Source organism: Lampetra planeri, chromosome 81 (assembly GCF_965212315.1).
Source record: "Lampetra planeri chromosome 81, kcLamPlan1.2.h2, whole genome shotgun sequence".
NCBI classification, from domain to species: domain Eukaryota; kingdom Metazoa; phylum Chordata; class Hyperoartia; order Petromyzontiformes; family Petromyzontidae; genus Lampetra; species Lampetra planeri.
Window position 1 is genome coordinate 206,043 of NC_136185.1, and position 12,500 is coordinate 218,542.

At 51.3% G+C, this 12,500-nt stretch overlaps 1 protein-coding gene across 2 annotated transcripts in view; it reads left to right on the forward strand.

Moving 5' to 3' along the window:
* Positions 1–1,883: 1,883 nt before the first annotated feature.
* LOC144738311 (uncharacterized) overlaps positions 1,884–12,500 on the forward strand; it is a 39,147-nt gene continuing 28,530 nt past the window's right edge. Inside the window, exons 1-3 of one of the 2 annotated variants that reach the window (XM_078621318.1) lie at positions 1,884–2,025; positions 7,329–7,437; positions 11,933–12,015. In XM_078621318.1, the coding sequence (XP_078477444.1) occupies positions 2,001–2,025; positions 7,329–7,437; positions 11,933–12,015 (217 nt within the window). In that variant the 5' untranslated portion in view covers positions 1,884–2,000. The remainder of the gene's footprint in view (positions 2,026–7,328; positions 7,438–11,932; positions 12,016–12,500) is intronic. The other variant, XM_078621317.1, reaches the window with a different exon arrangement.

Genomic DNA, 12,500 nt, shown 5'->3' on the forward strand with positions numbered 1-12,500 from the left:
AGACACAGGTGAGAGACACGGGGAGAGAGACACGGGGAGCGAGAAACACGGGGAGAGAGACACGGGGAGAGAGACACGGAGGGAGAGACACGGGGAGAGAGACACGGGGAGAGAGACACGGGGAGAGAGACACGGGGAGAGAGACACGGGGAGAGAGACACGGGGAGAGAGAGACACGGGGAGAGAGACACGGAGAGAGACACGGGGAGAGAGACACGGGGAGAGAGACGGGGAGAGAGAGACACGGGGAGAGAGACACGGGGGGAGAGGCACGGGGGGAGAGAGACACGGGGAGAGAGAGACACGGGGAGAGAGACACGGAGAGAGACACGGGGAGAGAGACACGGGGAGAGAGACGGGGAGAGAGAGACACGGGGAGAGAGACACGGGGGGAGAGGCACAGGGAGAGAGACACGGGGAGAGAGAGACACGGGGAGAGAGAGACACGGGGAGAGACACGGAGAGAGACACGGAGAGAGACACGGGGAGAGAGACACGGGGAGGGAGACACGGGGAGAGAGAGACACGGGGAGAGAGAGACACGGGGAGAGAGAGACACGGGGAGAGAGACACGGGGAGAGAGAGACACGGGGAGAGAGAGACACGGGGAGAGAGAGACACGGGGAGAGAGACACGGGGAGAGAGACACGGGGAGAGAGACACGGGGAGAGAGACACGGGGAGAGAGACACGGGGAGAGAGACACGGGGAGAGAGACACGGGGAGAGAGAGACACGGGGAGAGAGAGACACGGGGAGAGAGAGACACGGGGAGAGAGACACGGGGAGAGAGAGACACGGGGAGAGAGAGACACGGGGAGAGAGAGACACGGGGAGAGAGAGACACGGGGAGAGAGAGACACGGGGAGAGAGAGACACGGGGAGAGAGACACGGGGAGAGAGAGACACGGGGAGATAGAGACACGGGGAGAGAGAGACACGGGGAGAGAGAGACACGGGGAGAGAGACACGGGGAGAGAGACACGGGGAGAGAGACACGGGGCGAGAGACACGGGGAGAGAGACACGGGGAGAGAGACACGGGGAGAGAGACACGGGGAGAGAGACACGGGGAGAGAGACACTGGGAGAGAGACACGGGGTGAGAGACACGGGGAGAGAGACACGGGGAGAGAGACACGGGGAGAGAGACACGGGGAGAGAGACACGGAGAGAAAGACACGGGGAGAGAGAGACACGGGGAGAGAGACACGGGGAGAGAGACACGGGGAGAGAGACACGGGGAGAGAGAGACACGGGGAGAGAGAGACACGGGGAGATAGACACGGAGAGAGAGACACGGGGAGAGAGAGACACAGGGAGAGAGACACGGGGAGAGAGACACGGGGAGAGAGACACGGGGAGAGGTAGACATGGGTTTGAAAAGTGTGTTATGTCTGGATGTGCGTCTCAAATCATCCTCCACTCATCCGCACAATGTGTCCATGTCTCTCCCCATGTCTCTCTCTCTCCCCGTGTCTCTGTGTGTGTCTCTGTGTGCGTGTCTCTGTGTGTGTTTCTCTGTCTCTGTGTGTATGTCTGTGTGTGCGTGTCTGTGTGTGTCTCTGTGTGTGTCTCTGTGTGTGTGTCTCTGTGTGAGTCCCTGTGTGTGTCTCTGTGTGTGTCTCTGTGTGTGTCTGTGTGTGTGTCTCTGTGTGTGTCTCTGTGTGTGTCTCTGTGTGTGTCTCTGTGTGTGTCTCTGTGTGTGTCTCTGTGTGTGTCTCTGTGCGTGTCTCTGTGCGTGTCTCTGCGTGTGTCTCTGCGCGTGTCTCTGTGCGTGTGTCTGTGCGTGTCTCTGTGTGAGTCTCTGTGTGTGTCTCTGTGTGTGTCTCTGTGCGTGTCTCTGTGTGTCTCTGTGCGTGTGTCTCTGCGTGTGTCTCTGCGTGTGACTCTGCGTGTGTCTCTGTGTGTCTCTGTGTGTGTCTCTGTGTGTGTCTCTGTGTGTGTCTCTGTGTCTCTGTGTGTGTCTCTGCGTGTTCAGAGCGGAGTGGAGAATCTCGGCAGATGAAGCCGGCGGGAGTGGAGATCGGTAAACAGTTTCTTGTTGTCTTTGTGTCTTCATCTTGTCTCTCTGTCTCTGTCTGTCTCTCTGTCTGTCTCTGTCTTTCTGTCTCTGTGTCTCTGTGTGTCTCTCTCTGTCTCCCTCTTGTCTCTCTCTGTCTCTCTCTGTCTCTCTGTCTCTGTGTGTGTCTCTCTCTCCCTGTATCTGTGTCTCTGTCTCTGTTTGTCTCTGTCTCTGTTTGTCTCTGTGTCTCTCCCAGTCTCTGTGTGTCTCTGTGTGTCTCTGTGTGTCTCTATGTATCTCTGTGTGTCTCTGTGTGTCTCTGTGTGTCTCTGTGTGTCTCTGTGTGTCTCTGTGTGTCTCTGAGTCTCTGTTGTCTCTGTGTCTCTCTCTGTCTCTTTGTTGTCTCTTTCTGTCTATGTGTGTGAGTCTCTGTGTGTCTCTGAGTCTCTGTGAGTCTTTGTGTGTCTCTATGTATCTGTGAGTCTCTGAGTCTCTGTGAGTCTCTGTGTGTCTCTGTGTGTGTCTCTGAGTCTCTGTGAGTCTCTGTGAGTCTCTGTGTGTGAGTCTCTGTGAGTCTCTGTGTGTGTCTCTGAGTCTCTGTGTGTTTCTGAGTCTCTGTGTGTCTCTGAGTCTCTGTGAGTCTGTGTGTGTGTCTCTGTGTGTCTCTGTGAGTTTCTGTGTGTGTCTCTGTGTGTGTCTCTGTGTGTCTCTGTGAGTCTTTGTGTGTCTCTGTATGTATCTGTGAGTCTCTGAGTCTCTGTGTGTCTATGAGTCTCTGTGTGTGTCTCTGAGTCTCTGTGTGTCTCTGTGTGTGTCTCTGAGTCTCTGTGTGTGTCTATGAGTCTCTGTGAGTCTCTGTGAGTCTCTGTGTGTCTCTGAGTCTCTGTGTGTCTCTGAGTCTCTGTGAGTCTCTGTGTGTCTCTATGTATCTGTGAGTCTCTGAGTCTCTGTGAGTCTCTGTGAGTCTCTGTGTGTCTCTGTGTGTGTCTCTGAGTCTCTGTGAGTCTCTGTGAGTCTCTGTGTGTGAGTCTCTGTGAGTCTCTGTGTGTGTCTCTGAGTCTCTGTGTGTTTCTGAGTCTCTGTGTGTCTCTGAGTCTCTGTGAGTCTTTGTGTGTGTCTCTGTGTGTCTCTGTGAGTTTCTGTGTGTGTCTCTGTGTGTGTCTCTGTGTGTCTCTGTGAGTCTTTGTGTGTCTCTGTATGTATCTGTGAGTCTCTGAGTCTCTGTGTGTCTATGAGTCTCTGTGTGTGTCTCTGAGTCTCTGTGTGTCTCTGTGTGTGTCTCTGAGTCTCTGTGTGTGTCTATGAGTCTCTGTGAGTCTCTGTGAGTCTCTGTGTGTCTCTGAGTCTCTGTGTGTCTCTGAGTCTCTGTGAGTCTCTGTGTGTCTCTATGTATCTGTGAGTCTCTGAGTCTCTGTGAGTCTCTGTGTGTCTCTGTGTGTGTCTCTGAGTCTCTGTGAGTCTCTGTGAGTCTCTGTGTGTGAGTCTCTGTGAGTCTCTGTGTGTGTCTCTGAGTCTCTGTGTGTTTCTGAGTCTCTGTGTGTCTCTGAGTCTCTGTGAGTCTTTGTGTGTGTCTCTGTGTCTCTGTGAGTTTCTGTGTGTGTCTCTGTGTGTGTCTCTGTGTGTCTCTGTGAGTCTTTGTGTGTCTCTGTATGTATCTGTGAGTCTCTGAGTCTCTGTGTGTCTATGAGTCTCTGTGTGTGTCTCTGAGTCTCTGTGTGTCTCTGTGTGTGTCTCTGAGTCTCTGTGTGTGTCTATGAGTCTCTGTGAGTCTCTGTGAGTCTCTGTGTGTCTCTGAGTCTCTGTGTGTCTCTGAGTCTCTGTGAGTCTCTGTGTGTCTCTGAGTCTCTGTGAGTCTCTGTGTGTCTCTGTGTGTCTCTGTGTGTCTCTGTGTGTCTCTGTGAGTCTCTGTGAGTCTCTGTGTCTCTCCCTGTCTCTGTTGTCTCTGTGTCTCTCTCTGTCTCTTTGTTGTCTCTTTCTGTCTCTGTGTGTGAGTCTCTGTGTGTCTCTGAGTCTCTGTGAGTCTCTGTGAGTCTCTGTGTGTGAGTCTCTGTGAGTCTCTGTGTGTTTCTGAGTCTCTGTGTGTCTCTGAGTCTCTGTGAGTCTTTGTGTGTCTCTGTATGTATCTGTGAGTCTCTGTGAGTCTCTGTGAGTCTCTGTGAGTCTGTGAGTCTCTGTGTGTCTCTGTGTGTGTCTCTGAGTCTCTGTGAGTCTCTGTGAGTCTCTGTGTGTGAGTCTCTGTGAGTCTCTGTGTGTTTCTGAGTCTCTGTGTGTCTCTGAGTCTCTGTGAGTCTTTGTGTGTCTCTGTATGTATCTGTGAGTCTCTGTGAGTCTCTGTGAGTCTCTGTGAGTCTGTGAGTCTCTGTGTGTCTCTGTGTGTGTCTCTGAGTCTCTGTGAGTCTCTGTGAGTCTCTGTGTGTGAGTCTCTGTGAGTCTCTGTGAGTCTCTGAGTCTCTGTGAGTCTCTGTGTGTCTCTGAGTCTCTGTGAGTCTCTGTGAGTCTCTGTGTGTCTCTGAGTCTCTGTGAGTCTCTGTGTGTCTCTGAGTCTCTGTGAGTCTCTGAGTCTCTGTGTGTCTCTGAGTCTCTGAGTCTCTGTGTGTCTCTGAGTCTCTGTGAGTCTCTGTGAGTCTCTGAGTCTCTGTGTGTCTCTGAGTCTCTGTGAGTCTCTGTGTGTCTCTGAGTCTCTGAGTCTCTGTGAGTCTCTGTGAGTCTCTGAGTCTCTGTGAGTCTCTGTGTGTCTCTGAGTCTCTGTGAGTCTCTGTGAGTCTCTGAGTCTCTGTGTGTCTCTGAGTCTCTGTGAGTCTCTGTGTGTCTCTGAGTCTCTGTGAGTCTCTGAGTCTCTGTGTGTCTCTGAGTCTCTGAGTCTCTGTGTGTCTCTGAGTCTCTGTGAGTCTCTGTGAGTCTCTGAGTCTCTGTGTGTCTCTGAGTCTCTGTGAGTCTCTGTGTGTCTCTGAGTCTCTGAGTCTCTGTGAGTCTCTGTGAGTCTCTGTGTGTCTTTGAGTCTCTGTGTGTCTCTGTGAGTCTCTGTGTGTCTCTGAGTCTCTGTGTGTCTCTGTGTGTGTCTCTGTGTGTGTCTCTGAGTCTCTGTGTGTCTCTGTGTGTGTCTCTGAGTCTCTGTGAGTCTCTCTGAGTCTCTGTGTGTGTCTCTGAGTCTCTGTGAGTGTCTCTGAGTCTCTGTGAGTGTCTCTGAGTCTCTGTGTGTCTCTGAGTCTCTGTGAGTCTCTGAGTCTCTGTGAGTCTCTGTGAGTCTCTGTGACTCTCTGTGTGTGTCTCTGTGTCTCTGTGTGTCTCTGAGTCTCTGTGACTCTCTGTGTGTGTCTCTGTGTCTCTGTGTGTCTCTGAGTCTCTGTGAGTCTCTGTGTGTCACTGCGTGTGTCTCTGCGAGTCTGTGTGTGTGTCTGTGTGTGTGTCTGTGTGTGTCTGTGTGTGTGTGTGTCTGTGTGTGTGTCTGTGTGTGTGTGTGTGTGTCTGTGTGTGTGTCTGTGTGTGTCTGTGTGTGTGTCTGTGTGTGTGTGTGTGTCTGTGTGTGTGTGTGTGTCTGTAACAACTACAGGGGCATCTCACTCCTCAGTGTGCCGGGTAAGGTCCTGGCAAGGATTATTCAACATCGCCTTGCTAGGCATGCTGAGGAGAGGCTTGCGGAGCCCCAATGTGGTTTCAGGAAAGGGCGGTCCTGCACAGATGCCATATTTTCTGTCCGTCTGCTACAGCAGAGGTGTAGGGAATTCCAAAAAGACCTACATCTCTGCTTTATTGACCTGGTCAAGGCCTATGATACCATCAGTAGGACTGGGCTCTGGGTTGTTCTTCGTGCTTTCGGAGTCCCTGACCCTCTGCTCACGATCATTAAGGACCTTCATGATGGTGAGCGGGCCCGGGTAAAACTACGTGGCCGGGAGTCGGAGCCTTTCCCTGTACACCTTGGGGTGCGACAGGGATGTCCTCTGGCTCCCACATTATTTAACATCTATTTCGACTGCGTAGTTCGTGAAGCCTTCAATAGCTGTACCGGGGGAATTACCATTTGGTACAGATATAATGGGAGGCTGATCGACGCCCGGGTGCGATCAAGGGATGGCTCCCTATTGGTCAACCACGTTATGTATGCCGATGATTTGGTAATAGCTGCTCATTCAGAAGAGGAGTTGGAGACGCTGCTGCTGAGGCTGGAGTGTGCCACTAAGAGGTGGGGCCTTACCATCAGCCCCACCAAAACTAAGCACCTGCCTGGGTATTTTGTACCATCGGGCACTCCGCCCCCACAACTCCCAATCGGTGATGGGGCAGTTGTGGAGAGAGTAGAGAGTTTCCCATACCTGGGCAGTGTGCTCATGACCAGCTCCAGTTTATCAGCAGAGGTCTCACTCCGAATCAGTCGAGCGGCAATATCTTTTCATCGGTTGCGTAACGCTGTGTGGAAGCTACCTGGTCTGTCGCTCCGCACGAAGCTTCAGGTCTTCTCGGCCACGGTCATTCCCTCCCTTCTCTACGCTTGCGAAACGTGGACCCCCCTAGTGGAGCATCTTCGCCGGTTGGAAACATTTAGGCTGGCCTGCCTACGATCCATCCTGGGTTTGACCAGGCTGGATTGTGTGAGGAGCTCACAAGTCCTTGAAAGATCTGGGCAAAGTCCCATCAGTGAGCTCCTCCGGCAGGCAAGGCTGCGTTGGCTGGGTCATGTAGCCCGCATGCCCAGCCACCGCATGCCTAAACAGCTTTTGTTCGGCCGGATCGAGGGGGCTAAACGGGCGCGGCACGGGCTAGAGAAGAGATGGAGTGATGTGGTACAGGAGGACGTGGAGCTGAGTGGACTTGCCGATGACTGGTACCAGCGGTGTCAAGATCGGCCTCAGTGGAGGAGGCTCGTGAAGGACGCTACTGGGCAGTTGGAGGCAGTCGCCCTCCAACAACAACGGAGGGCGGAGGAGCGACGCTCACAACAACGAGCGGAGCGCCGGGTGGCTAAAGCACAGCAAGTTGGCACAGTAGGGGGCACAGGTGGTGCATCAGCCAGTCATCTCGGTCATCTCGGTCAGTCGACCCGTGGCACCTGGGTCTGCCCCGTGACCTCCTGCCAGCGGGCGTTCGACACTTCACGTGGCCTCAAGGTGCACATGGCCTGGCACAAGCGTCGTGGTGACGTCACCGCCACTTAGTGGCGAATGGCGGTTGTTGTTGTTGTTGTTGTGTGTGTCTGTGTGTGTGTGTGTCTGTGTGTGTGTGTGTCTCTGTGTGTGTGTGTCTCTGTGTGTGTCTGTGTGTGTGTGTGTCTCTGTGTGTGTCTGTGTGTGTGTCTGTGTGTGTGTGTGTGTGTCTGTGTGCGTGTTTAGAGCGTAGTGGAGAATCTCGGCAGATGAAGTCGGGTGGAGTGGAGATTGGCAAAGCGCTTGCTGACAAGTCCAAGGGCCTCTTCAGTGCCAACGACTGGCAATGCAAGACGTGAGACACACAGAGACACACACAGAGACACACAGAGAGACATACAGAGACACAGAGAGAGACACACAGAGACACGGAGAGAGACACACAGAGAGACACACACACAGAGACACAGAGAGACACAGAGAGACACAGAGATACAGAGAGACACAGAGAGACACAGAGACACACAGAGACACACACACAGAGACACAGAGACACACACAGAGACACAGAGACACACAGAGACACACAGAGACACACAGACACAGAGAGACACAGAGAGACACAGAGACTCACACAGAGACACACAGAGACACACAGAGACACACACAGAGACACACAGAGACACAGAGACACACACAGACACAGAGACACAGAGAGACACACAGAGACTCACACAGAGACACACACAGAGACACACAGAGACTCACACAGAGACACACAGAGACACAGAGACACACACAGAGACACAGAGAGACACACAGACTCACACAGAGACACACAGAGACACACAGAGACACACACAGACACAGAGACACACAGAGAGACACAGAGACACACAGAGACACAGAGAGACACAGACTCACACAGAATCACACAGAGACACACAGAGACACACACAGACACAGAGACACACAGAGAGACACAGAGACACACAGAGACACAGAGAGACACAGAGACTTACACAGAGACACACAGAGACACAGAGACACACACAGACACAGAGACACACAGAGAGACACAGAGAAACAGACACAGACACACAGAGAGACACACAGACACACAGAGACACCGAGACACACACAGACACAGAGACACACACAGACACAGAGACACACAGAGACACAGAGAGACACAGAGACTCACACAGAGACACACAGAGACACACACAGACACAGAGACACACAGAGAGACACAGAGAAACAGACACAGAGACACAGAAACACACAGAGACACAGAGAGACACAGAGACACACAGAGACACACACAGACACAGAGACACACAGAGAGACACAGAGAAACAGACACAGACACACACAGAGACACACAGAGACACAGAGACACAGAGACACACACAGACACAGAGACACACATAGACACACAGAGAGACACAGAGACACGCAGAGACACGCAGAGACACACACACAGAGACACAGAGACTCACAGAGAGACACAGAGACACGCAGAGACACACAGAGACACAGAGAGAGACACACAGAGACACGGAGACACACACAGAGACACACAGAGACACACAGAGAGACACAGAGACACACAGAGACACACAGAGAGACACACAGAGAGACACACAGAGACACACACACAGAGACACAGAGAGACACACACAGAGACACAGACACACACAGAGACGCAGAGAGACACAGATACACACAGATACACACACAGAGACACACACACAGAGACACAGAGATTCAGAGACACACAGAGACACACAGAGACACGCACAGACACGCATAGAGACACACACAGAGACACACAGAGAGACACAGAGAGACCGAGACACACAGAGAGACACACAGAGACACAGAGAGACACACACAGAGACACACACAGAGACACAGACACACACAGAGACGCAGATAGACACAGATACACACAGAGACACACAGAGACACACACAGAGACACACACACAGAGACACAGAGATTCAGAGACACACAGAGACACGCATAGAGACACACACAGAGACTCACACAGAGACTCACACAGAGACTCACACAGAGACTCACACAGAGACACACACAGAGACACACACAGAGACACACAGAGACACACACAGACACACAGAGACTCACACAGAGACACACACAGAGACACACAGAGACTCACACAGAGACTCACACAGAGACACACACAGAGACTGATGATGGTGGTAGTGATGATGATGATGGTGGTGGTAGTGATGATGATGATGATGGTGGTGGTGGTGATGGTGATGGTGGTAGTGATGATGATGGTGGTAGTGATGGTGATGGTGGTAGTGATGATGATGATGATGGTGGTGGTGGTGATGGTGATGGTGGTAGTGATGATGATGGTGGTGGTAGTGATGATGGTGGTGGTGATGGTGGTAGTGATGATGATGGTGGTAGTGATGGTGATGGTGGTAGTGATGATGATGATGGTGGTAGTGATGATGATGGTGGTGGTGATGGTGATGATGGTGGTGGTGGTGATGGTGATGGTAGTGATGATGGTGGTGGTAGTTATGGTGGTGGTGGTGGTAGTGGTGATGGTGGTGGTAGTGACGATGATGGTGGTAGTGATGATGATGGTGGTAGTGATGATGATGGTGGTAGTGATGGTGATGGTGGTAGTGGTGATGATGGTGGTGGTAGTGATGGTAATGGTGATGGTAATAGTGATGGTGGTGGTAGTGATGATGATGATGGTAGTGATGGTGGTGGTAGTGATGGTGGTGATGGTAGTGGTGATGGTGGTGGTAGTGATGATGATGGTGGTATTAGTGATGGTGGTGGTGGTGGTAGTGATGATGATGGTGGTGGTAGTGATGGTGGTGGTGGTGATGGTGGTGGTGATGGTGGTGATGATGGTGGTAGTGATGATGATGGTGGTGGTAGTGATGGTGGTGATGGTGGTGGTGATGGTGGTGGTAGTGATGATGATGGTGGTAGTGATGATGATGATGGTGGTAGTGATGATGATGATGGTGGTAGTGATGGTGATGATGGTAGTGATGATGATGATGGTAGTGATGATGATGATGGTAGTGATGATGATGATGGTGGTAGTGATGATGATGATGGTAGTGATGATGATGGTGGTGGTAGTGATGATGATGGTGGTGGTAGTGATGGTGATGGTGGTAGTGATGGTGGTGGTAGTGATGATGATGATGGTGGTAGTGGTGATGGTGGTGGTAGTGATGATGGTGGTAGTCGTGGTGATGGTGGTGGTAGTGATGGTGATGATGGTGGTGGTGGTGATGGTGGTGGTAGTGATGGTGATGATGGTGGTGGTAGTGATGGTGATGATGATGGTGGTAGTGATGATGGTAGTGATGATGGTGGTGGTCGTGGTGATGATGGTGGTGGTAGTGATGGTGGTGGTGGTAGTGATGATGATGGTGGTCGTGGTGATGATGATGGTGGTGGTGGTGATGGTGGTAGTGGTGATGGTGGTGGTAGTGATGATGATGGTGGTGGTGGTGATGATGATGGTGGTAGTGATGATGGTGGTGATGGTGGTGGTGGTGGTAGTGATGATGATGGTGGTAGTGATGATGATGGTGGTGATGGTGGTGGTGGTGGTAGTGGTGATGGTGGTGGTGGTAGTGGTGATGGTGGTGGTAGTGATGATGGTGGTGATGGTCGTGGTGGTGGTAGTGATGGTGGTGGTGGTAGTGATGGTGGTGGTGGTAGTGATGATGGTGGTGGTAGTGATGGTGGTGGTGGTGATGGTGGTGGTAGTGATGGTGGTGGTGGTAGTGATGATGGTGGTGGTGATGGTGGTGGTAGTGATGGTGATGATGGTGGTGGTGGTGATGGTGGTGGTAGTGATGATGATGGTGGTGATGATGATGATGGTGGTGATGATGATGGTGGTAGTGATGATGGTAGTGATGATGATGGTGGTGGTGATGATGATGATGGTGGTGGTAGTGATGATGGTAGTGATGATGATGGTGGTGATGATGATGGTGGTAGTGATGATGGTAGTGATGATGATGGTGGTGATGATGATGATGGTGGTGATGATGATGGTGGTAGTGATGATGGTAGTGATGATGGTGGTGGTGGTGATGATGATGATGGTGGTGATGATGATGGTGGTAGTGATGATGGTAGTGATGATGGTGGTGGTGGTGATGATGATGATGGTGGTGATGATGGTAGTGATGATGGTGGTGGTGGTGATGATGATGATGGTGATGATGATGGTAGTAGTAGTGATGATGGTTGTGGTGGTGTTGTTGTGGTGTATGTTGTTGTTGTTGTGGTGATGATGATGATGGTGGTGGTAGTGTTGATGATGGTTGTTGTTGTTGTGGTGTTTGTTGTTGTTGTGGTGGTGATGATGATTGTTGTTGTTGTTGTGGTGTTTGTTGTTGTTGTTGTTGTGATGATGATGATAGTTGTGGTGTTGATTGTTGTTGTTGTGGTGATGATGATGATGGTGGTAGTGTTTATGATGGTTGTTGTTGTTGTTGCGGTGTTTGTTGTTGTTGTTGTGTTGATTGTTGTTGTTGTGTTTGTTGTTGTTGTTGTGTTGATTGTTGTTGTTGTGTTTGTTGTTGTTGTGTTGATTGTTGTTGTTGTGTTTGTTGTTGTTGTTGTGTTGATTGTTGTTGTTGTGTTTGTTGTTGTTGTTGTGTTGATTGTTGTTGTTGTTGTGGTGGTTGATGTTGTGGTGGTGGTGATTGTTGTTGTTGTGTTGATTGTTGTTGTGGTGTTTTTGTTGTTGTTGTTGTGTTGTTGATTGTTGTTGTTGTTGTGTTGATTGTTGTTGTTGTGTTTGTTGTTGTTGACAGCTGCGGCAACGTGAACTGGGCTCGCCGCAGCGACTGCAACATGTGCAACACCCCCAAGTTCGGCAAGTTGGAAGAGCGAACCGGTGACTCACACGCTCACACACACGTACACACTCACACACTCACATACACACACACTCACATACACACGTACACACACTCACACTCACACACGTACACACACACTCACTCACACACGTACACACACACTCACACACTCACACTCACGTACACACACAGTCACTCACACACACTCACACACTCACGTACACACTCACTCACACACACTCACACACTCACACACACTCACACACACTCACACACACACACTCACACACACTCACACACACTCACACACGTACACACGTACACACACTCACGTACACACACAGTCACTCACTCACACACACTCACACACTCACATACACACTCATACACACTCACACACATACACACTCACTCACACACTCACATACACACTCACTCACACACTCACATACACACTCACTCACACACTCACACTCACGTACACACGTGCACACACACACTCACACACTCACACACACAC